The following is a 27,315-nucleotide window of genomic DNA, read 5'->3' on the forward strand; positions in this document are numbered from 1 at the left end:
ATATAGTTTCCCCACTAAGACATTTTACACTTGTCAAAGGCAACCCCACCTGCTATTCCTACCTGCTGTCCTTTATCAATTTGAGCCTCAGTCTTACATCTCACTTTTTTCCCCCATATACAGTCCAATCTCACCTTCTCTCTCTGCCCCTCATACCCTGGTTGGTATTCATAGGTGGCACCCTAAACAACACCTGAGTATTGTCAATAATCAGGAAAATGACTGTACAAGGTGGGCTCCCATCCTGATAAGAACTTCCACCACCAAATATTCTATTCCTCTACCCTCTCAGTGCCATCTTATTCACCAGCTCCACTTTATAGGTCTGGAAGCAAAAAAATGCATTACTCTGCTAGTGGCAAGAGAGTCACTTAGAGATTGCACTTCATGAGTCAGAAACTCCATCACAGTCTCCTCACTGGGTAACAACTCATCGTAAATGGGTATAGGAGAGTTCTTCCAACACCTATATAAGCCTCTACTTTCTGGTAACAAGAGAGAACAGGCCACTATGCCAGTCCTCATCCTGTGGAAGGATATCACGAGACCTGTGGTCATCAGAGAATCCAGGTTTAATCTGTGGATCAGATGGTTATGGTGAGAGCCTGCATCGGGATGTAAGAACAATGGCTCATTGTAATCCAAACTCATTTATCTCTGCATTCCCCTAGAGAGAGTCACTGAGGTAAAGAAACAGATTGGTAAGGGGAAAATCAGCCTGGCCAGCTGGCTAGTGCCTAGGCTGATCACGACAGAAACAGAAAAAGAAAGACAAATGCACTGGCTGCACGTGAACACAGTTCCAAGCTGAGTCCAAAGGACAGGATATGTATTCGTCACAGCAAGGCTACTAGGTCAGGAATGCCCCTTCCACAAAGCTCTCCTCACTTCTTCATTTTTCCCCTAATCCTAAAGGCAATTTGCTTTCATCACAGCAAACTGTTTAGAATAGATATCTGCCTACAGAATAGTATGATCATCTTTAAATGAAGAGGTATATAGCAGTATAAATCAGAGACTTACTAAATACAGAAGTTAACTTTGACCAAAGGATGAGCCAAATAAACATTGACTGGTAAGAGCAAATCGACCGACTTATAAACTTAAAAACACATGGTTCCTCATACTATCTTGAACTCAATGAAAAACAAAACAAAACAAAACAAAACAAAACTTAAGACTGGGTGGCTTAGACAAGAAAAAATATTTCCTGACAATTCTGGAGGTCGGAAGTCCAAAGTCTAGTGTAGTCAAGATTGGTTTTTTCTGAAGCCTCTCTCCTGGGTTTATAGATGGCTGTCTTCTCCCTGGATTTTCAAATGGTTTTCACTCTGAATGAGTCTGTGTCCTAATCTCTTCTTACAAAGACAAAAGTCCTATTGGACTAGGACCACTCTAATGATCTCATTTTAGTTATCTCTTTAAAGATCTATCGCTAAATATAGTCTGGAGTACTGGAGCTTAGAACTTCAACATATGAATTTTGAGAGGGCACAATTCAGTCCGTAACAGTTACTATTCCAAAATATTCTACCTTAGATGTTTTAAGAAAAATGTACATTTTTATGATTGATAATGGAAATATCTCATAGTGTCATTTGTGTTTTCTATTGTAAGTGCTAATGACTTCAGAATATATTCTTTTTCTATTTAAAACACTTCCTAACTGCATCAGCTTAGGAAAATAAGACACTTCCTCCTATCAATTATAATTATTGCAAAAGCTAATTCAAAAAAACACCCCACAGCAACTGTTTTATTGTGAATTCCAATGTATTATTATTTTCTCTATATTTGCACTAGTTAAAAATGCAGCTATACTTATTATTTCAAAACTTAAACATGTTGTCACAGGTGATTCTATTCTTCAGCAAAATTTTTCCTGATATTTCCCAAAGTGTACATATTAATTTATTTTATTTTTTAAGATAAAATGAACCAATAAGACAAGTAGAAAATCAGAAAATGCTTATACATTTTATAGGCTAATAGCACAGCAGAGACTTTCTTAATTAAACATGAAAAATATCTAGAGATAGCCTTATAATGGCTCTGATCATTTGGTATGAGAAAGTTTACTGGTCTGGAAAGCAAGAGAGGATCTTTGAATTGTTTCAAAAGCAAAGTCACATCTCCACACAACAGGTCAAAGAAATAATTACAACTTACATATAGCTTTGACATATTTTGCTTATTGCCATGGGAGCATGGAAAGTTTCTCTAGTGAATACAATGGGGTTTATGACTATAGCTTAGCAAAAGAGGTAAGAATGATTATGATGTAATTAAAAGCTGCAGGATGGTTGATTTTTTTGTCAATAAATCTGCCAGAATAGATTTTTAGAAAATGACAAGGTAGATGATTTTGAGAATTTTTTCTGTGTGATATCAGAGACAGACTCGTCTCAGCTTATGAAAGAAGCAGTGATAGGCAAGAAAGATATATATTCTATCTCCAACGCCAGTCCCAAGTAGTGATTAAGTGAGAAAACAGCCACCACTTGGAAGAGCAGCAGGTATAGAAATATTTCTGATAGGAAATCCTTTCCAAAGGCAAATCTAAGTCATGCGAGGATTTACAGTTGAGAAAGCATCATTTTTGAAAAGGTAAAATCATAACTATCATTCAAATATTTGATGATACATGTCAGATTTTATGTATCTAATTAATGACAAGATCAGTAAAACTGGTTCAGAGGAGAATCTGAAGAACAGACTTACACATGGGTCGCTATGTACATTAAGTGCTGAGATAATTGGCTGGCATATACAAAACTGGTTGCTATCCTTTTTGACACAAAAACATTGTTTTGGATTATCTTTTATATAAAACAGAAATTAATCATATTCAAACTGGACAAAGTCTTTCAGCATTTTTAAGGAAAAGAATCATTTGCATTCCTATCAGCTTTCTACAAATTAACTTCTACCTCTACAAAGTTATAAAATGGCCTGGAAAGAGAATTAAATACGCAAAGCCTTACAACATCAGATAATTCTAGGAAGGTCTCCTTGATAACACCTACCACTTCACTGAACAGACACCCAGAAATCTCTCCTGCCCATTTCAGATCTTTGACAATTTATTCTGACATAGTTGAATCAATCAGCCTGTTCTCTGTCACTGTATTCCTGGCACGGTAGAACCTCAGACAATAGACATAAAAACTATCAATATGCGGGATGAGTGCTCATGAAAGAAAGATAATAGTTTCTATTAGAAAAAATAAGTATTTACCTATTTTAAAGAGTAGACTCTGAACTCTTTCAGAGAGTAAACAATTTTGAGGACGCGTGGACGTCTTACTTCTTCATATTCTCAATGATCTGCACATACAGCCCAGTCATTCCTGATCTAGGCTACACTTCAAAATGACTAGAGGAGATTTTCTGTTTCGTTTTGTTTAAATATAGTCACTCTGATCCTACTGAAATCTACTGGAGCCGGTTCTCCAGGCATAGGATCCAAGTCTCTGGACTTTTTTAATGATCCTGATGTGTGACCACAGGAAAGACACACTGTTAATCGACGGAAAAGAAAAAGTTCAAAGAAGTTAGTTCTGAACTTGTTGTGCGGGAGTCCAGAACACAAACTAATGGCTGACTTCAGTTGCAACTATCCTATTAAAAGCAAAGTATCACTGTATTTTCTTTTCATGATCACTACAAATTTTCTCCTGTAACTATCGTAATTATAGTCAACAGTAGATAAATGTGCTGCTTACCAGAGAAGCCCAGGAAAGAAACTTATGCCATGCTCTACAACTTTAATTAATTTTATATTCTGTACCAGCTAACTCTTCTGAATAACCTCTCAAAGTTCTTCCAAGTTTATTACACTCAGGTAATAAAACCCTAAAATGTTTACAGGATATTTGCACCATCAGATTTTATTAATTAAGAATTTCTTTGAGTTACTTACTATCACTATCATTATGTATTAGGAGGACTATGCCAGGTTCATCTTGGTGGGGATTTGCCAGAATTAAGCTATTATTTTCTTCCAACCATGTGCAATTTTTCTTTCAGAACATAATTCATATAAGCAATGGAACCTACATTAGGCAGATATATTTTCTGTATTAATGGAAAAATGTCATATAATTTCCCATGGCAGATAGAAACATATGAATGTTATTCTTCTAAGATCATGACTGCTAATCTGAGAGGTGAGCTGAAGCAACTGATCCCAGTTTCAGGCTCACAAAGGTATTTTTGCATTCACTGTTGCTTTTCCCCCACACATTTCAGAAAAATACCTAGCTTTTAACATATACTATTGATAATGATTATTTCACCACTGTGGCTTGAAATAAGATTTGGAATAAATAAGCTTTAAAAAATGCAGTTTGCAATTTAAAAAATAATGTGTTCATCCTAAGAAAATTTGAAATTAAAAAGTTGAAGAAAAATGATAAGTATCCAATAAAACCACTATTTACATACATATTTCTTTTGTATGTTTTCATGCATATGAAAAATATAGTTGAGGGCATATTGGATGCATTTTTTTCATCCTGAATTTTAAAAGTAATAAATAATGAGCATTTTTATGTCATTAACTTTTCTTTTAAAAGATACTTTAAGAATGGATGCATAATACTCCATTTCATGGATAAAGATAAACCATAATTTATTTAACAATTTCCTTGGGAAGATCCCCTGGAGAAAGAAATGGCACCCGACTCCAGTACTCTTGACTGCAAAATCCCATGGACAGAGGAGCCTGGTAGGCTACAGTCCATGGGGTCGCAAAGAGTCGGACACGAGTGAGCGACTTCACTTTATTATTAAATATATGATCATTTTTAATTTGGAGTCATAATAAAATAGTAAATCAGCTTTTAAAAAGCTCTTTTCTCAACAAGCATTATCCATATTACACACTAGTCATCTAAAACTAAGTGTCATCCATGGATAAACTACTTGAATTTTCTGGAGATGTTTCAAGAAATCTAAGGAGCTCATCGCTTTAAAATATCAGTATATAGTTTTTAATTAATTTAAAAATCATTTTTATAAAAACAGAAACCATTATGAGACACCATCTCATACCTGTTCGACTGGACATCATCAGAAAAACAAAAGATAACAATTGCTGGCATGGATGTAGAGAAAAGGGAAACCACTGCACACTGTTGTTGAAAACTGGTGCAGCCGTTGTGGAGAACAGTATGAAGGATCCTCAGAAATTATAAACATAACTTCCATATGATTCAGCAAGTCCACTTCCGAGAATATGTTCAAAAGAAACACCAACACTAAGTCTAAAAGATACCTGCACCCCTCGGTTTACTGCAGCATTATTTTCAACAGCCAAGCTACGGAAACATCCTAAGCATCCATCAGTGCGAATGAATAAAGAAACTGCAGCACAAATAAATACAACGGAATCTCATTCGACCGTAAAGAAAATAAGAATTTGCTACCACATGGACCTTGAAGGCATTACGATAAGTGAAATAAATCAGACAGAGAAAGATAACACTGTATGATCTCACTAACATGTGGAATTTAAAAAATAATAATAACCTCATAGAAAAAGAGATCCGACTTCTGGATACCAGACATGTAGGATGTAGTGAGGGAAAATTAGAGGAAGTTGGTCAAAGTTACAAACTTCCAGTTAGAAGATAAATAAGCACAAGGATATAATGTACAATGATGATTAGAGCTAACACTGCTATAAGCTGCTGCTGCTGCTACTAAGTCACTTCAGTCGTGTCCGACTCTGTGTGACCCCATTGACAGCAGCCCACCAGGCTCCCCCGTCCCTGGGATTCTCCAGGCAAGAACACTGGAGTGGGTTGCCATTTCCCTCTCCAATGCATGAAAGTGCAAGAGTGAAAGTGAAGTCGCTCAGTCATGTCTGACTGTTAGCAACCCCATGGACTGCAGCCTACCAGGCTCCTCCGTCCATGGGATATTCCAGGCAAGAGTACTGGAGTGGGGTGCCACTGCCTTCTAGACATAGGAAAATTGTTAAGAAAGCAAATTATAAGAGATCTTATCATAGGAAGAATTTTTCCCTTTTTTTCTTCATTCTGTTTTTATTGTATCTATATGAGATAGAGGTTAACTGAATCTATTGCGGTAATCATTTTGCATTGTACGTAAATCAAACCATCATGCTGGATGCCTTAAATTTACACAGTGATGTATGTCAAATATTTCTTAATAAATTGGGAAAAAGATTCTTTAAAAAATAAATTAACTATATAGGAAAAAACATTTTTACATATCATCGCTTAGTTTTTCACACCAAGACTTATAGAAGTATCTTTGAGGTCATTAAAACAGAGGTGTGACAGTGCATCGCAACTGGAAGAACCATTATTTTTAAATTTGTGCTAAATTTCAGAGATGATTTCCTTTTGGTTTGAGTCAAATTCCAAGAATTTGGGCGTTGCATTGTATTTCTTTCCAAATCCTCATTCCTCTCTATTTCAATATCTAAAATGCCTCAACAACATAGAAAAAGTGACCAATTCTTTTTTTTTTTTACAACTTTACTCAAGAGATGACTTAATATTAATACTTTGGTTCGCATTTTGTTCCAATCTCAGCACTTGGCCCTTAGGAGTATTTAAAATAAACATTCTAATTTTAGAGCAGTCATGCACTTTTTTTACTTAATAGTTAATTCATATTTGCAAAACACAATCTTTTTTATTTAAAAAAATATCTAGTTCATGTTATTTTCCCCCAACTTCATCTACAACTTGAGCTTGCTATTTGTTAGCATTTTATTGGCCCAACACTCATTTAAAACAAAATGGCAACAATTAGCCTAATAATCAGCTTCCAAAACTATACTATAGAGTTCCATACTATAGAGTTTAATATTTCAGTTAGCAGTTTAAGTACCTACAACATACAACACTCTCTACCAAAGCGATCGCTTGAGCATTTTATTTGGAAAGGCAAAGAAGCAACAACATTAAAGACATTCTTAAAAAGTCTTCATTATTATCTTCTATAGGAATTATTTAAAGTATTGGAATAGAAATGAATTTCATTTCTCTAATCTCTAGTTTAGTATTAATGTGTTAAGTGGGATTGGCTTAGACTCTAGCACTATTATATGTCAAAATACAAAAATGCCAAAAATAGAATAAGTCCAATAGAATATATTGGTTAATGAAAAACCAGACCTCCATTTTGAAACTATTAATACTTATCTGGCGATGACATTTAAATCTATGCTTTTCTAACAACAAATTCAAAGTATTATTTTCTTTGAAGTTAGAAAAATAATCCTAGCATTATGTAAGTTTTCTTTTTTAAAAGGAACGTTAAAAACAAGTTATCTTTTATAATACTAGAAAAAAGAGAAGCAAGCAAAAGTAACTCTGTTGCCTCCGCTTCTGTATCTTAAGTTTTGCTAGGCTGATGTCAGTGACAATAAGTATTAGACAGTCATTTTTAATTACAGCTGTTTTTTCAGAGTTTGGCCATACTTAACTAAAATGTGACATTGATATTGAGCTGTCTGAACCGGTTAATGTATTAAGTCAGCATTAAACTTTAAGACCTTTTTGAAACTTTAAGTAATCTCTTTACAAAAACTTTGCTCAAAATAAGTGATTCACCCCATCTCTGAATCTATCATACCAGACTGAGCAGTTTTTGCTACGATCTCAAGTATTTCCAAGTCAAACACACTTTAATCAATAGGCACTATGGTGTTTAAGATAATAGAAAAAATATATATATATTGGTCTCTCGCTGGTTCCTGGCACAGAGAGCCTAAAATCCATGTAAATAACAAGGACTGAAAAAGATAATCTTTCTGTTCTAATAGTTTATCTTTGGCCCCAGTTTCTGACACTAGTTGGAATTTCCCTGTGAGACAGGAGTGCCTTTTGTTCTAAAAAGGTAAGTCTTAGTGAGATCCCGGATGGCGGCAGATCCGCAGAAACACCAAGCCTTGTTTAGAAGCTTGTTATTTTCAGCTCCACCATCCCCCATTCTCCAGAGAAGGGAGAGGGGCTGAAAATGGAGTTCATGAAGAATCATACGACATGATGAAGTTCCAAAAACATCCCCAAAATAGGGGGTTTGGAGAGCTTCCCCTGGGTTGGTGAACAGTGAGATGTCTCCCCTTCCCACAGGGATTGCCCTTCGCATTTCTTCCATCATCCAGCCCTACACCTTTATTTAACAATTTAGGAAACTGAGGCCTAAACATGTGGGTCAGGTGTTCAAGGCCACAATATTAAACAGCGCTGCAGCTGGAACTAGTCTTCCAGCTTCCAGACCAGACTTCTATTCCCTCCGCTGTGTGTCAGATAATAGTCCCCAGGCAGATGTACACAAGGACAAGAGACCCAGAGCTGAATTGCTGTGCATTCTAAGCACTATACATAGGAGATCATGCTGTTGGACATTTTACAAGAAACAAGTAATAAATTCTTGTTAGTTGCCATGGCCACAAACATTTAAACACAGGAACAAATAGAAATGTAAAAATGTGGAATTGTATTTAAAGTCGCTCTTAAAAAAACTAATAAAAATTAGAGAGAAATGGTATCTCATATTTCTCAAGGCACCTTACTTAACTCTGAATCAGAGCATATAATAGTGACTATAAAAAAAAAGAAACCTAAAGCAGAAAATTTTCACATAAGAAGGCAATACTTAGAATTATTCATTTGGGCTAATCACCATTAAAAACACTCTGATAACGTGATGTATTTAAATAAAGAAGACTGTCTGAATATTTCTTAACCAGACATCCCTAAGCTATTCAAGCCAAAGTTTTGATTAAAGGTTGCATGTTAAATGTAAAATTTAACAATTTTATATTTGGCATTTAAAGCAACCCTGAACAGAAAGCGAGAGAAGGTAGAAGGAAAATTCTTTAACCTTAAGTATGTATGTGTGCAATAAGGCATAGTCAGAATTAAAGCAAGTCTACGGAGTAAACATGACGATTCAATTAAATAAAAAAGAACAGACCATCTTTGATTATCAAAGACCATCTTTGTATTATCAAAATCTATACACATTGTATCTATGAAGAAGGTAAGCAATAACTGGCTTCTCTGTGCCAGTCTGCACATTATTTATAACCATTGTGGTAAATCTTTCAAAATTCCAAGAGAATATAAAATATTCAAGCTGAAATTACTATTCATAACTGAAAATAATGTATATCTGTAATCAAAACTCATTGAGATTGCTTTATTTTGTTCAGATTTTAAAAGCATAGCTCTTAATAAAAAAACAAATCTTTAGTGCTACATTCTATATCCTCTGATATGTGTGTAATATCTTTGAAACATTTACCATTTCTTAGCTAATTGCTTTTCCATAGGGAACACATTTTGTTTGAGTGTGGGAAGGTGTATGTATACATTGACATTTCTGACTCAAATGTCATGAGATCACGTCTCTCACCTGACACCATTTCAGGAGTTGTTGCCAAGACATAATGTATTTTACAAATATTCGAGGAAAGAAAAGTGAGTTGAGTCTCCTCAACATTAGAAATGCAGACTGATTTTGTGTCATATAAAAGGTTTAATCGATATTATATACCATAATCAGAGGCAGCACTGAGTGAGGAACAACATTCTGAGGTTAGAGACGGGAGATGTGAGCTCTAAACCTAGCATTGCGACTAGCTAGCCCAGTGGAGAACCTCCACTTCTAATGCACTTAAAATAAGATGACTGGACTGAATGATCTATAAGGGTCTTTTCTAGGAGAACTAAAATCCTATAATATTATTATTATCTACTCTAAAATATAATAAATTTTATTAATATCTGCATGAGAAAATACTATAAGCAGATTGATATATTCATTAATTAAAACTATATTTATTGTTTTCTAGACAAAATAACTTTTTCATTAAGACATTCAATTTTCATTGATGGCAAACATTTTCATGCAATTAAAATTCACTTTTCTCATTTCCCAACTAGAACTTTAGTTTGGCTCCACTTACATTTTCAAGCATTAGCAAGACACTTAATATGACTAAAGCAAATAAAAGGTTCTTTCCCATTACAGAAGTATGAGCAAAATGCTGGCTTATGTGTTTTCTGCTTGCTATTTAGCAAAATAATGCACTTATTCCATTTGTCTTAGGAAAAATAAAGAGACTATTAAAAACTCTATGCAACTCAAATTCTTAGGATTTAGGAAAATTAAAAATAATATAATATATATCCAAATTAGTTACATCAATTATCTTCTATTGGCTTTCATGAAATAAACTAATTATTTCCTCACTTGAAAGGTTGGATTTCAATCAACATAATGACAATTAATGACTTCTCATGTTAAGTTTCTATTTAAAATATCATGTTTTTTTTAAAATATCATGTTTTTCTAAAAGTATAGTTAATACCTATAAAGAAAAAGATCTGTGATAAATGAACTCTGACTAAAGTTAATGGAAGTATAAACTACACTTCCATATAGCTGCTATCATTTAATACAAAAGATGCTTCTCACATGAAAAAATGCTCAATATCAATAATTATTAGAGAAATGCAAATCAGATCATGTACATACTGCTATACTAAAAATGAATAAACAACAAATACCTATTGTATAGCAGATGGAATTCTGCTCAATGTTACATGCCAGCCTGGATAGAAGCAGGGTTTGGGGGAGAATGCATACATGTATATGTCTGTCTGAGTCCCTTTACTGTTCACCTGGAACTACCACAACACTTAATCGGCTGTTACAAAATAAGAATTTTAAAATTAACTATTTTAAAAAATTAATTTAATTTTTAAAAAAACTGCAATGAGGAATCACCTCACACTAATGAGAATGGCCATTGTTACAAAGTCTACAAATAACAAATGATGAAGAGTGAGAAGAAAAGGGATCCCTCCTACACTACGGGTAGGAATATAAGTTGGTGCCGCAACTATGGAAAACAGTATGGAGGTTCCCCAAAAAATGAAAAATAGAGTTGCCATATGACCCAGCAACCCCACTTCCATGCATATACCAAACAAAACTGTAATTTTGAAAAGATACATGTACCCCTACTGTCCTAGCTGCACTATTCACAATAGCCAAGACTTGGGAACGACCTAGTCCATCAGCGGATGAATGGAAGATGCTAGTATACCTTCTGGTATCTTCTATGTGTCTAGCACATAAAAAGCATCAATTAGGGCTTCCCCGGTGGCTCAGTGGTAAAGAACTTGCTTGCCAAAGCAGGAGGCATGGGCTTGATCCCTGAACCAGGAAGATCCCACATGCTGCAAAGCGACGAGGCCTGTGTACCCCAACTATTGAGCCTGTGAAGTCTGTGTCCTACAACCCCTGCTATGCAACAAAAGCCACAGCAACGGAAAGCCTGTGTGCCACAGTGAAGAGGAGCCCCTGCTCACTGCGACTAGAGAAAGCCCACGCAGCAACCAAGACCCAGTGCAGCCAAAACTACATACAAATATTTTGGGAAAAAAAAAAAAAAGGGCATCAATTATGATGTCTGGCTCATCAACTAAAAACAACAAAAAACAAAAAGAGTTCTGGATCATAAAAGGCCCAAGTCTACTAGTTGGTAGTTACTTGCAAAAACACCATGTCTTACAATAAATTATATCCCTAAGCCAGGTGCCTCATATACAAAAATACTCTTTAACAGATAAATGAGACTCAAGTCATTAAAAAGTCTATGTCTGGAAAAAAAAAAAAGCTGCTCATGAAAGTCTCAACATAGTTAGTGAGATGTGCCCTCAACTCATGCTACAGTCAGGGACTGCCTAATTCTGCCTACAGCAAAACAGATGAAAACGACCCTCTTTATCAATTAGGTAGTGCTTTATCAAACTGAGTCCACTTACTAATAAAATAAAGCAACAAACAAAACTATAAATCCTCAGATGTGGACATGGGAGTGAGGGAGAGAGCATTAAAAGCACTTAGCGGAACGGCATGAATAATACCTAGCAGTGTTCAAATTAAAAGGCACCAGTAGATTTAGGCCATGAAGTATGATGGGCTTGCCTTTCAGTTAACCATTACTCAGAATTAAGCAAGAATTTCCCACTAAACTGAGGAGTGCTGCCTCTATGAAAAGGCCCTCAGCTTTGCTCAACAAAGCCAATATTTTTTAATATGTTTTTCCTTATTCTTCATATAGGAAAAACAGTATTCACTTGGACAACAAATGCCATCATGATGAAGGCAACTATAGAAAACTAGTCTCCAAGGTTAGATATTTCTGCGATTTCCCTTGGCTATTCCCAAGTAGCTTACCCATTCCCAAGTAGCTTACTCTCAGTGATACTGGGTACATCAAAACTGGGGAGGCAACTGCATTATCTTGGTTCCTCCTTAAAGGAAAATGTGATGAGGTCACTTTTCTGCTTATGCTCTTTCAGGTACCAGTACCTAATATGAATTATTCATGCAGAGAAAGAAAATATAGTGAATTATCTCTACCCTCCCCTCCTGGAGCCCAGAACATTCTTCAATCACAATCTTCCAGGCACTCTAGTCCTCTAAGCTTGTCTGAGTCTCCAAGTCCTTCTCAAGACAGCTCCAGATAGCAACTTCCAATCAGCTGGAGATGGCCCATGAAATAAAACCCATTTATCTCCTGAATACACTGCTAATCAGGAGAATGCTCTGACCAGAGGAGGGTCTGGGCAATGGTGGCCTCACAGGTAAAGCAGAGTCAAAGAAGAAACACGTGGACAGTGCCAGTCCAAGCAAGGAAAGTGATGCAGGGACCCCAGGTCACCTGCACGCCTACCCTACTAGCCAGATAACGCTTTTATGCAGATGGTGTCTTGGGATACTAGGCTAATGCCCCTGACAATTAAATTATATAAGTATCTTCCTCTTCCTCTAGTCTCATGCTTATGGAAAAATCTTCTGTAAATATTTGACACCCATATAATTTCATTTGCTTGTAGTCAGAATATCAAACTCATGTTAGCACTATTCCAAAGCTGTAAAAATATAGTGGAATCCTGTTTTAGATATCACATTCTGTGAGTTCAGTTAACATGAAATTCACCCCTAAGAGATTTACTCTTGATGTCCTAACAAACTTAGTTCCTGATCCTACAAAGTAAGGATTCAATACAAAACCATGATGGATTCACTGAGATCTATGCCATCTTATAATGCATCATAACAACCAAACAGCTGAAGTTTATTGCTAATGCTACCTCTTTCTCACCAGACCCTCAACATGGAAAACAGGTCCCCTGTGATCTAAGCCCATCTTTTTTATAATTTTACCTCCTACAGTTAGTACCAACAGCAGGGATGCCACTCATGGCAGCGTTGGTGGTGGGGCACAGGATGCGTTATATCGAACGTCATGAAGCAACATCTCAAATAGGAGAATGAGAAATAACATTAGAAGCAGTAGCATCAAAAGCTTATAGAACTGGATGTTAAATGTAGCTTATATCCAAGAGAGCTATCAGTAAAGAGACTTTTAGTTCTTTTTTACGTGGTGTTTGGTGCTGTGCAGAAAGATGGTAGCTGAAAGCAGCTGTGTGACTCTTGGGCCCTCTATTCAAACTTACCCTGTCCATAGGCCCCGAGGACTCACTGTTCTGAATCACTTGCTATTCTGGAACTGGCATTTTCTTCATATTCCTGTGCCTTTGCAAACGCTTTTCCTTTCCTCTGAAATATCCACTGTCCTTCGCTTAAGGCTTCCCTCTTCTCTGCTCCCACAGCATTTATGGAATTGGAATTTAAGTTGTTCCTGTATATCTCCTTCATGATTATAAGTTCCTTAAAAGCAGAGCCCTGTTTAAGTCATCTTAGTTCCACTAAAGTGCTATAACATTACTTTGTATTAATATATAGTAAGGAAATATGTAATTTGATCATTGAATTATTCATTCAAATACACTGAATGGAAATCCTGATGCTATTATAATGGTTGAAGATATTCTCACATATGTTCGTTTACTCACTTATCTGACAAATGCGTATTGAGATTTTAGTTTTTTACCTTTTTAATGTGTCAGACCCGGTGCTGGGAATGGGAGATCTGAAAGTGACACGGCCTTGACCATTACAGTACTCTCTGTCCCATAAGACTATACAGAGAGCACAGGCTTAGCAGAAAGCTGATACTTTTACTCTCATCACCAAATTCCTATAAAATATACATAAACTACATATATTTCATTGAAATACTTGTATACTTAATAGATTGAAGGTAGAAATTTTAATTTATGCACTGGCTATTCATCAAGTTTTTATATATCAATTTCCTCTGCTTCATAACTATAGTTTTCAATAAATGACCCCACTTTTCAAAGTTTCCATTACTGAGGTTCAGAGTCCTGCTCAGTGGTAAATATGCAATATTACATTTAGTGCATTAACTTTCAATAATAAAATCAAAGGCAGATTTGTATTACCTACGTCCATAAACTATTAGATATTAATATTAGCCCATTTCCTCATCAAATCACATTGGAACACAAAAATTCCACAGACTCATGTGCTTGCTTTATTAATTCAGGAATTGTAACATTTAGAATCCACCAACCAAAAGTATCGCTTGATCTCTAAAACAAATATATTTATTGGACAGTTGAACAACTTTTTTATCTTAATGAAAGTCATACATCAGTTTTTCTCAATGCAGAAGCTAAATATTAATTAAAAACACTAAAAAGTATACATGAAAGGAAAAAATTTCCATGTGCTAATTTTGATGGCCTGGGTACAAAATTCTGTGCTAATAGGCAAATGTTTGGGCTTCCCTGGTGGCTCAGACAGTAAAGAATCCACCTGCAATGCAGGAGACCTGGGTGCAATCCCTCAATTGGGAAGATCCCCTGGAGTGACAACCCACCCCAGTATTCTTGCCTGGAGAATCCACATGGACAGAGAAACCTCTCCAGGTTACATTCCATGGGGTCTCAAAGAGTCAGACGCGAATGAGCAGCTAAGGATATATACACAGCCAAATGTTACATTAAGTTATACTAAGTACACTTAGACTTAGTAATTATACTAAGCAAAGTCATGTGCCCAGAAGCAAAACTGCAAAGCCTACATCATGAAAGCAAATGCAAGACCAAAACCTAACACAAACTGAAAAATAATCTATACTATATTGTTATCAGTTTTTAAAACTCAAAATTATTATTCAAGATAAACTCCATCCTATATTATGCTTGACAATTTTAACTTATTCTTTTAAGAAAAATCTGTTCGGAGTCTAATTTTCCTGTCAAATCTGTTCTTGGCAAAGATTTATTTCAATCTAGTTTGCCATTTGCCGTTTGTTTATCCCAATATGATTACCAAGCTCCATCATGAGCTCCTAGGCACTGAGAATCCTGAGGTTAAGAAAATGGACAAGACTCCTGCTCTTCAGCTTTCTCTAGAAAACAAACCAGGAAATCGAAAGAGCAATAATAACTAGAAAAGAAATCAAAATCTAATTTTTTAGCTCAATTCAATTCACTAAAAGTCATAGACTTATTATCTTGGGAAAAGACACTAAATTTAGTCACACCCTTTAGTCTAGATGTAATTTCTTTAACTATTCAGAAGAAACTAGCAGTCACTGAGACTCAGCCTCAGAAGCCCCAGTGATTACCATTATCATTAATCCAGCGTTGCATTAAGCTTTCTAAAAATAGGATTCACATCTTCAAATTTACATGTTCCTTCATGTATCCTCAACAGATCTTGCCTCCAACAGAAGAAACATTATTATGTTCTTCCTAGACTATCATTTCAACTGTGAGTTAGGGATTTGAATGTTAAAGATAACAGGGGTTGGACTGCTCTGTAAGACCCTTATAAGCTCTAACTTACAGGAAACAACAGGTGCCACTGCCTCTCAATCTGAACACGCATAAGCTGGGGTGTTTTCCCCCTCAGGTTACAGAAACAACAGTAAGCAAGCGTGGAATCAGATTGTAGTTCATGTTAGAAACTGTATGCCATCACATAACTACGTTAATTCTATCATCGACTGGATGTGGTTAGTAAGTGCTACACAAATGGATGTTTCATTATTATATTTATGTTCGAGACAGATGTGGATTTGAAGCCTAGCTATGCCACAACTGATGTTATCCAAACAAGCTATACAGCCAGGCTAAGCCTTGGTTTCCACTTCTACAAGATGAGTATAAGAATCTACCTCAAAGTAACATGTGCCTGAGGTCCTTAGCAGCGAGTAAGTACTAAAGATGTCAGCTACTACTGCAATAAAACATTTCCATTGAAAAGAACACAGAATAGTATCTGTGAAAAGTTCCCTAATATAAGAAAACATAAATACAGAAAACATATCTTGAAGATGTTATTACATCTAAATTTCATAGCAAACTGCACCATGTTTATTAAGCCTTACACTACAACTTCTCTAGTTTCCAAGCAGAGCTTTCAAGCTACTAAATAAAAACACCTACATCTGTACAAGTCTAACATGTTTACAGATAAGAACAATACAGATGAAGAGAATAAAGGATATGAGAGTTTTGAAACATTTAGAGAATTCAAGGTGTTGGAATTACTTACAAATTTGAAAGTCTAACTGGGAAAATTCAAGAATATGCACTCTTCCAAAGGTATTATTCAAATTAACCCTGATCAAAAACAATGTTTTAGGAAAATAATTTAAAAGTACAAGCTAAAATCAATTTTCAGCATTAAAGTATTCCATTTAAAAGGGGTAGATCTGGACTTGACAAAGTACTCATATGATACACTCTCTCATTCCCTCCATTTCTCCTATCCCTCCTTTTCACCTTGTTTGTTTTTAGAATGGCAGAGATCATATTCATTTTAAAAACCTTTTATTAAGAATTATTATATTGAGCAAATCTTTTTTCTCAGTATCTTAGTTACTTTGCTCAGAAAGTAGGAATGATAATAACTTTACCGATTCAAAAGGAGAGGAATTATACTGGTCAAAAGATTTTTACAATGAGCTTCATTTTGCCAAAAAATTGTACTGCAAAAAGATGCTGAAGTGCTGATGACTGATTATTTTACTGAAATATTTTATATTATATAAATATTTGTTATTCAGGCAATATTTAAATGGCACTATTCGAGTGGTATCAGATAATATGGATAGTTACAGTGGGATGAACCAGCAACAATAGATGGGAACAACTATGTAGTTCTGACGACAAGCTAATATTAGTTCTTTCACTGTGACATAGGTAACCTGGGCCTGTGTAGTGCATCTTGTTCCAACCCTTTATTGACTTATTATATCAGAAAAGTATAGATCTGGAAGAAACCTTTGAGACTTTAATGAATATTCAGTCTAGTACATTTTTTCCCTAATATGCTTTCCTAGATGTATTCATTATCAGACCATATGGAATTTTAATGTAGATTTATAGTAAGTGAAACTAATGGACCCAAACCAAAACTCTACACATGTTATGAGGGAAAAAAGCTAGATGCTAATTATTTTCCCACTCACTAGCAATGGCTAATGATGAATTTTGTCACTCTATCACAGATAATCTTCTCTATCACATGACGTTTTTGCAACTCTCCAGTTTCATTACTTTCATTCAGAGTAACATTTACAAATAGAAACAATTTTATTTCAGTGCTACTCTCTTGACACCATCATAACTCTACACTAATTGCAAAGTTCTTAGACTAATTATCTAAATAGAATTGCTATATTTTCTACCTGTCAGTGACCTTATTTAACAATAAAATAGTTAATCTTCTCTTCCTTATCCATGATTCTCTTGATAATCATAAAATATTAAGAGAAAATAATAATATCAAAATAAGAAAATCTATTTACTTTTTTTAATGGTTACACACTCAATTACAAAGTCAGGACTAGTAGTCTTTCCACTATGTTATTCCTCTTAAAATATATACATATTTTCTTAAATATATATATATATAGGTGTGTGTACGTATATTTGAATATATATGTATTAATAAACACTCATTGAAAGAAGATCCAAACAATACAGAATCTATTTATTAAAATTTCCATGTCCACTGACAGAGTCTTATTTACCAAAGGCAGCCACCATTAACAGTTTGGTGTCCTTCAGATATTTACTGTGGCCAGGCACAGCAATCGATTCAAGCATAGCATTACAAAACTTTCTTTTCTTTCATTTTTCTTTTTTTCTACTTTGGCCATCTTTTCACCTCAGAATACATGAATTTATTCATTTTATTTTAACAACTTTTCATCCACCATCCATTCTTAAAAATGTATGTTCTCTTTAAATATGCCTATAATTTAACCACATTAAATATTTTGTAATATCCCAACTGTAACTAAAAATTCTATGAAATGTGAAAATCAAAGATTTACATTTCAAATAAGTCAGTCCTTTCTACTGTTTTGTATGATTTAATTCTGTATGATTAAAAAAAAACTTAAAATATGTATATTGAATTTAAAACACTTGTATCAGATTACTTTAAATTGCTATAATAATTTGTTCTGAAAGACCATGTCATCACCCATCTCATATATTTTCACACAAACACATATACTATAAAGTATATTCTGTATGTTAATATTTATATATATGTGTGTGTGTGACACATTTTCATTATGCCAACATTTTCTAGAAAATATTCTTTGGAGTAAACTCATTCTACTCTTTCATAATGAGATTAGTCATTGGAAGGCCTGATGCTGAAGCTGAAGCTCCAATACTTTGGCCACCTGATGTGAAAAGCCGACTCACTGGAAAAGACCCTGATGCTGGGACAGATAGAAGGCAGGAGGAGAAAGGGATGACAGAGGATGAGATGGTTGGAGGCCATCACCGATTCAACGGACATGAGTTTGAACAAGCTCCGGGAGCTGGTGATGGACAGGGAGGCCTGGCGAGCTGCAGTCCTCAGGGTCACAAAGAGTCGGACATGACTAAGTGACTGAACAACAACTCTTTTATAACTTGTTTTTCTGTCATGTAAACAGGATTTGTTTCATACAGATACATACTTAGAGAAATGATGGCACTGGTTTCATAACAATGAAACTAAAGCAATAAACAGCAAGAAAACAAATGATAATGAAATAGAATTTTGGGGTAAAACGGCAAAGAGCAAATAAATGTCTTCAAATTAGAAACCATACGACTTGGGCTTCTGTTAATTATGATAAACTATTTAAAGAGCATAAATGGGTATTAAAAATATTTTGATAAAGGTTAAATATAGATTTTTCTTTCAACATTTTGCAAATGTTGCTTCTAAAACCTCTTAGGAGTTAATTGTCTTCCAAATATTACCCTCTTTCTAAGGTAAAAGAGACAAAAGATAATTAGTTCCTCTGGAAGTTTATGTTTGCCTGATTATTCTGAGTAGAAAAATGCACATTTCCAGATCTGCCAAGTTCAACCCATTTTGCTGGAGAATTCCCAGTGCACTGGATTTTTGCCAAAGAACTAAGCTAGGCTGCTGAAAGTTCTTTTATCCATCTGCAAAATTTCACTCTCCCTCTGCTGGCGGCCACAGACACCCTTTACAGACACTAGGTTTAGACGTGCAATGAAACACACATTTGTTCCCTGTAAGCTTTTCAACAAAGCACACTTCAGTATCCCCTTCTTGTAAGTATTTCACTTTAGAGCAGCTCTCACTATCTGGCATTCACCATTCCCTGTGGAGTTGAATAACGCTTTTCTATGATAGGCTCTTCCTATAAGATTTGCAACTCTTACCATTATTTGAAGAGTTCAGAAGCACTTCTAAAAGCTGTAATCATTTTATAATGTTTTCTTTGCACCACTGAGCAGCTCCAGCTGATGAAAGCAAAACGAAAAGGGCCAGATGCATGCTGAGAAGGGCGTGATCTTTGCTGTGAGATCAGGATTTCCAGCTTTAGTCCACTGAAGGGGAAGATCCTGCTTTCCTCATATCCTTTGCCCTTAAGCATGTGGATTCAGACACTGTAGATCGCTGTGATTCATATCAGTTTGTGATTTAAAAAAAAAAGTTCTCCAACTTCTCCAAGACAAACATGCTTACTCTATTGTTCCTTTGTTTACAAAATTTTAAAAACTAGAGAATATGGTTGATAAAAAAGATAACACAAATTTTACTGTTGTGCCCCTGATTACGTGATCAATATAGTAACTGTAATAAAGAATTATTAGCACAGCTAGAATAATTTATACAAATTAAATGAAGGAACTGTGGGGGTAGGGGAGGCAAATTTTGCTTGGAAAAAAGTAATCAATTAGCTCATGAGAGCTTTGTTCATTATACCAGATATCAATCCTTTCTCCATGGTTGCGTTGCACATAAACTAACCACAGACGTGGGGACTGATTAGTTCCCAGAAACCTTGTCATGGAGTGAACCCATTCTCGCCCCCACCAAAGTCTCTTCTTTTCTTTCAGAAAAATCAGTAGTACTTTGGTTTACTGAGTTTTCATATTCCCCTTCTTTCACAGTGAGGACAGAAAAAGGGATTTTCTGCCAACTGTAAATAGATTTAACCAAAACCAAAATAAAATAGGAAATAGTATAAAACAAAAGGACAAAATTCTTCAGTTGTAAGAATGTATGTAAAATACAATTCCAGTAATACAAAGATTATATATCTATTAAATTTAGCCAGCGAGGGGAGGGGGTGGGGAGAGGGAGAGAGCATCTAGGAAGCTGCCACACTGATTTGATGCTTAGTAACACTCTAGGGGATTAATATGAACAAGTCTAATTCTATCATTACTCCTAATTACATACATTCTCCAAGAAAAAAGTATTCCAGAAGATACAGAGCTTAAGAGTTTGAGTTTTCTAAATTAAAGCAAATTATATCATAGTTACTGATCAGAACAAAGGGTCAATATTCCAGCACTGTAGCAAAGTCTCAAATATTATATTTGATTTATACAAAAGGAATTGGAACCACTTAAGTATAAAAAATTTGGTATCACAGGCAAACAAAATCACACATCATCAATAATCGTATCAATGCAGGGAATTCTATCCCCTAACATCTCAGAAGTTTATCAGTCTTTGCTACGTTCTCCCAGTAACCCTACACATTTTAAACAAGTCTTGAAAAGCCTTTTGAAAACTCAAGATTGTAAATTTTATCTCTGGCTCACATGATATCATAGTTAACTTTTCGATTGCTATTTCCTTTTGCTACTTGCTTCTGTATAGCCAGAACAAGATTTCACATACTAGGAGATACAGATCCCAGTGTGTGATTCAAGGATCAACACTTGAATGAAAGATGTCAGGGCACAACCCAGAGCTGAGCTCTTTTTCCTTCCCCAGGAAATGAATTCTGGAATAAAAAGACAAAGCTCTCACCATCGATGGACAGACTCTCAAGTCAGGGACACCACGGGGAGTCCTGCGCCACTCAGAGTTCTTCCCATCTGAACTCACTATTGAAAGTTGTTGGTGGCATAAAGCCCCAAGTGACCTGAGCCGTGAAGAGACAGTCCTCTAATCACCACAGTATTTAGAGGAAGGACTGTCTGGAGGCAATGAGAAAGACAGTAGATTCCAAGGACAAAAATCCTCATTGGACTGTTAGAGTCACTTCTTTCTTGGTGAGCTAGTGGAGATGCCTAACTTCCTGAGAAGCACTCCGGTGTGGAGGACAAGCCGTCTTCTTGCTGTGTCTCAACAGTGAGGACATTGTTTTCACTTCAGTTACTTCTAATCCCAGCTGGCTGTTGAGTCTGACTTCAATAGGCCATGTGGTGGTGGAATGATCTGGATCTCAATTTTGACTCCACTACACTTGCTGGTCATTTACTGTGTGAGTTGGACAAACTGCTTAACCTCTGGGAGACTCATCAAATACAAAATCAAGTTATAATATTTACCTCATTCAGGTGCTATAACTATCAAAAATAACTGAAGTGTACAATTTGAAATAGCATGTGGCACAAATACTGTTTGTTCACATGTTCAACACTGTTGCATATTAGTTTGACTTTATGACTCTATTAGCAAGTTCTACATACACTAATTTAGCTTTCTTTTGACCATTCCCTGTATCTACCTTATCCATGCTCTAGTTCCCAAAAGGTTATTATTATTTTCTTTAAAACATCCCATTCTATTTCTATGAATACTGTCAGCCCTAGATAAAGTCACATCCTAACAGAACAACATCTTTATAACTTGTATCACATACTTTCATGGCTGCTCAAGATCAAGGCAGTTAAATCCTCCCTGCCATAGTCCTATGTCCATCTTTTGATGACCACTCCTGAACTTAGTAAAAGGCTCCCCATGTACAAACTTTTAAACTAAGTGCCTGGCTTTTCAAACTCCAGATTTGCACATATATAGCAATGTTTTTTATGGAGTTTCCTTGGCCAAAATCAGTATCTATTATCACTAAAGTTACCAATATAAGATAATTATGCACTAACAAAGCAAAAAAGTCCAAGTAAACACTAACCTGCCTGTTGGAGAGAGAAAAATTATATTAAAGTCACAGTTAGTTTATCTTAAGAACTTTATATTTTAGTGAAATTCAGTATGGTTGTGGAGACTACCTAGAATTGTAACTTTCAAACAATGTTCCACTTCAAACAAGTGCAATTTTTCAAACAATGGTCAATGGTGATGTCTCAGGGGATTTACACAAAAGTGGATGAAGAAGGAAGGGAAAGAGGTGACCAGAGCAATTGGGTTCAGGTCCCCCATGCCTACTGGAACCAGAATACTTCTCTTTTTATCTTTATTTACACAGATTTTATTTTTCAATGTGGTTTTGCAGCTAAAACAACATTTGACAGTCCCTCAACTAGAGCTCTTTCGAGTTTTATAAAAATCTCTACACTCTCAAGTAAACACTCAAAAGAACCAAAATGGGAAATAGAAGTTTAGAGTTTTCTCATTAAATGGATATATTAACATACTCCCAATTCAAAGTCAACAAACTGAAGTTTTTCATCTTTGGGCCTGTTTAATACTTTCACAGTCTAACTCTACCGTGCAGAGGACCCAGGCCAGAGTAGGAAGAACACGCCTGAGTGGCTTCAGACAGCGGTGCCTAAGTAGCTTCAGACAGCAGGCTCTCTCCAGTCATGGCACACAAGACAAAAGTTTTGGATTAAAAAAAAAAAATCACCTGGTCAAACAGTGTTCTTAAATTTTGCCATAAAAACACCATCCTTAGGAGACACACACCAAAAATGAGTACCTGAGAAAAGACTCAACAACTTCTTTTATCCCTTTTCTACAAGCTGAATATCTTAGATTTCTGATTTTTAGGAAGAAATACTCAACATATAGTTCACTTATAAACACACATTTGTTCATGCAAGTTAAGGGAAAACACCACACTTAGGTCCATGTCTTCAAATATGGCTCTATTTTAATTCTTTGGGAGGAGGTCATTATATATTAGATTTAAATAAATCTTCCTACCACCACCTTAAGGCTTGTCATGATCTACAGTGGTCAGTTGAGAATTGTAAACAGATTGGAAGCTTTAGTCCACTGATAAAATTTAGGGAATTTGACCATACTACAAATTTCAGTCATTGATACCAACCCAATGCAATGTTCCCTCTCCCTTTCTCCACGAACACTACTTCAAACTTTTCTTCTTTCCTCAAATCACTATTAACTACTCTGGCCACACCCTAACGATGGAGAAAACAGAAATGTTTGCTGACACTCCCCTAAACTTCCTCTATCAAACCTATCAGCCTGTCCGTGTCTGTTCACATTCTGCTGCCACTGCCCTAGGTACGTGAGGGGCTCCTCCCATCAGATACGGGGAGTCCCCCTTCCTGCACCGCTTCTCCCTCCCTCCCTTCCTTCCCACACCTTAAATCCATCCCCTTCTCTCCACTGTCCCAGTAACATTAAAACACGTTTGAAACTCTATCGTCCCACCATCCCATTCCAGCTACTGGATTTTCTTTACTTTTATTCACAGACAAAATTTTCATAAGAACTATCTCCTTGCCAACTTTATCTCCTTACCTCACATTTGTTCTCGAAACCACTCCAGTATGGCATATGCCCCCACCATTCCCCCAAAATTCCCCTTTGCCAAAGTCACTAAGGACATTTATGTGGAAAATTCCAGTGGGTTTATTGAAGTCTTCATCTTCCTTGACCTGTCTCATCATTCTCTCCTTTTCTTCAAGGATTGGAACTGGTCCTCTGTTCTTCATCACACTATAATCTCTACTAAATTGGTCTCATTTATTCCCACAGTCTTAGTTACCAACTGTGAGACCATGGTTTCCAAAATCTACCATAGATCTCTGCTCTGAGTTTCTAAGACTCATCTATCTATCCAACTGCCAGCTTAGCATTTATGCTTGGAAATATCACTGGTATTTCGAGTGAAGCAAATTGTATCATAATATATTAATATAATAAGACAGGGTAATAGCTGCCTTGTCTAAAAATAGCCCAAGCTAATTAGGGCTCTCTTATTATCAGTATTAATAAAGTTGCCTGGTTCTCATTTGACATTCAAAAAATAGCCACAAAGTAGAGAAAATTCTTGCTAATTAAACAATCATCATTGGAAAAGAATAAACTTTTTGATGTAAAGCTATTTCCCTAACTTTTTTTAAACTTTGCTTCAAATTAAGCCTCTTCAGAGCACTTGCCCTGGGTTTTGTAAGGTCCTTCAGCAAAACTAAAAAGTTTTATAAATTGTGGTTTTATACAGACATTAAGCTAATTTCTCCTCTTTTAGTATTCTCATATATCTTCTATTCACTGGAATGAATTTTTAATTTAGTATAAAGGGACAATACATGCTTCATTGCATCTAAATGTCACAGATCTGTGCATAATTGCCAACACTGATGCAGTCACACAGCTCATCTAATAGTTCCTAATGCAATTGTTTCCCTTGTAACCAGACATCATGGTTTCTGTAATATTTTAAAGATTCCTTCTTGAAAATAAAGAAATTCTTCTAAACAAGGTTCATAACTTCAAAAAGGAATTGGATTTCCCCAAATCACAAATGTGACAGATATTTAAGTTTTATAGTCTATTATTTCTTTAAGTGCATTATTTCTTTCTTCCTCTATTAAAAATCTTTTTCATGTAACAGAATCTGGAAAATTCTCCACACTGACGCAATCTGTTTGAATTATCCAAAATCAAATTGCCTTACTAACAAACTTAGAGCAATCAATTTTATGAGCAATTCTGAAGATAATTTTTTGATCACAGAAAACAAACCACAATCCTTTGGAGAAAAACAGACAATTTTGATGCACAAATCCCAATGTATTCACTTTGTCCATTGTATCTAATTTCTTTCCACCATCTCCCTCATTCTACCAATGAATATGAGATAAAGTGATCAATTTACTTATCTTTCCAATCCTAAATAATACTAACAATAATTTCCCAGACTCAGAAAGAAAAGCCCTATCATATTGCATTTCCCATAATTTAAATGTTTAAATTATTAAAACTATAACATCTTTAAATCTGTTTTGCATTGGGATGCATGCTCAGTTGTGTCCTACTCTTTGCAACCCCATGGCTAGCTTCCTCTGTCCATGGAATTTTCCAGGCAAGAATAGTGGAGTGGGTTGGCATTTTCTACTCCAAGGGATCTTCCTAACTCAGGGATCAAACCTGGGTCTCCTGAATTGGCAGGCGGATTCTTTACCACTGTGTCACCTGGGAAGACCTTTAAATCTATTTACACACACACACACACACACACACACACAAATCTTGACCAAAATAGAACTTATGCATTTCAACCTCTGTGTCTTTTTATAGCATTCCTTCCACAGTAATATTAAAAACACCAAAAGTACCTTTTGCAACATGGTTGTCATTTGAAATGTCAGATCTTCATGTCCCTGTTCAGTTACTTACCTAAAAGAACAAAAAAGAAAACATCAGTCTGAAATCATATCAATTTATCTTAAGGAACAGCTTTCACATTTCTAATAAGTTTTGTCGCAGACATTGATAAACCTGTTACTAAGAAAATCGCACTCTATTAGAAATATGAAAGAGCAGCCAAAAATATGTAAATCTTCCAAGAGCTCAGAAAAGTAAGCAAAACAAATTTTAAAAATTATGAAAATGTTCATCTAATTATAAAGAACTTTAAGTGACATTAGTAGATTTGAGATGGTCAAGATAATTGAGAGCAAAATTAAATTCTGTGTTCATACTTCCAAATTGTTTTTTATTGGTTCACATTTAGTATGACAAACATTATTTAGCCAATATGCTTCCGCTGATGCTTTAGGCACAGTCTATATGAAAGTTTACATAACCTATATTAAAACTTCTAAGTAAGTTGTTAAAACATTATAAAAACAATAGGACAATTTTAGTAACAACAAAAATCATTCTTATTCCACTACTAAAGTCAACAGGTTTATTTATTCACGTTCTTTCTCTTTTAAACCTACAAATGTGAATAAGTACTCATTTAAACAGATATTCATTCAAACAGGCATGAATATGTTCTTCTTTAAATTGAGAACATATAATACACTATAATTACAAAATATTGTATTCGTTTTTTACCTGTAATTTACACTTATAACTATTCCCCATGTTTGTATCTACCGTTCATACACGTCATTTTAACATCTGCAAGTGTGTGCACTGCAGTGCTGTTTCAATAGTCATTATCCTAATGAAAAATTTTTGTCAAATTTCCATAAATTATCATTTCAGTATGTGTGTATACACATTTTTCAATTTCTTTTCACTTTGGTCCTAACTTTTGCTGATTTACGTGTCCCTACATCAGGTACGATACATCCTTCTCTATTATTGTTTCAAGATAGCATATTGAAAAGCAGAGACATTACTTTCCCAACAAAGGTCCGTCTAGTCAAGGCTATGGTTTTTCCAGTGGTCATGTATGGATGTGAGAGTTGGACTGTGAAGAAAGCTGAGCACCAAAGAACTGATGCTTTTGAACTGTGGTGCTGGAGAAGACTCTTGAGAGTCCCTTGGACTGCAAGGACATCCAACCAGTCCATTCTGAAGGAGATCAGCCCTGGGTGTTCTTTGGAAGGACTGATGCTAAAGCTGAAACTCCAGTACTTTGGCCACCTCATGCAAAGAGTTGACTCATTGGAAAAGACTCTTATGCTGGGAGGGGTTGGGGGCAGGAGGAGAAGGGGACGACAGAAGATAAGATGGCTGGATGGCATCACGGACTCGATGGACGTGAGTCTGAGTGAACTCTGGGAGTTGGTGATGGATTCATAGGATTCATAGGGCGTGCTGCGATTCATAGGGTCGCAAAGAGTCAGACACATCTGAGCGACTGAACTGAACTGAACTGATTCATGCCTGTGTCTTTTCCAACTGAAGTGTAGTGCCAATTTGTTGAGAGTTAAAGTCCTTAAATTCCAACTAGGCTTATTAGGACTGCAT

At 35.6% G+C, this 27,315-nt stretch overlaps 1 protein-coding gene across 7 annotated transcripts in view; it reads right to left on the minus strand.

The window, feature by feature from the left end:
* ANK2 (ankyrin 2) overlaps positions 1–27,315 on the minus strand; it is a 699,882-nt gene that overhangs the window by 474,371 nt on the left and 198,196 nt on the right. For 5 of the 7 annotated variants that reach the window (XM_069593452.1, XM_069593466.1, XM_069593470.1 and 2 more), the window contains exon 2: positions 25,725–25,785. The exons of the other annotated variants lie outside the window; for them this stretch is intronic. In XM_069593452.1, coding sequence (XP_069449553.1) covers positions 25,725–25,745 — 21 coding nt within the window. In that variant the 5' untranslated portion in view covers positions 25,746–25,785. The remainder of the gene's footprint in view (positions 1–25,724; positions 25,786–27,315) is intronic. 7 annotated transcript variants of the gene reach the window in all.

This window comes from Ovis canadensis, chromosome 6 (genome assembly GCF_042477335.2).
Source record: "Ovis canadensis isolate MfBH-ARS-UI-01 breed Bighorn chromosome 6, ARS-UI_OviCan_v2, whole genome shotgun sequence".
NCBI classification, from domain to species: Eukaryota; Metazoa; Chordata; class Mammalia; order Artiodactyla; family Bovidae; genus Ovis; species Ovis canadensis.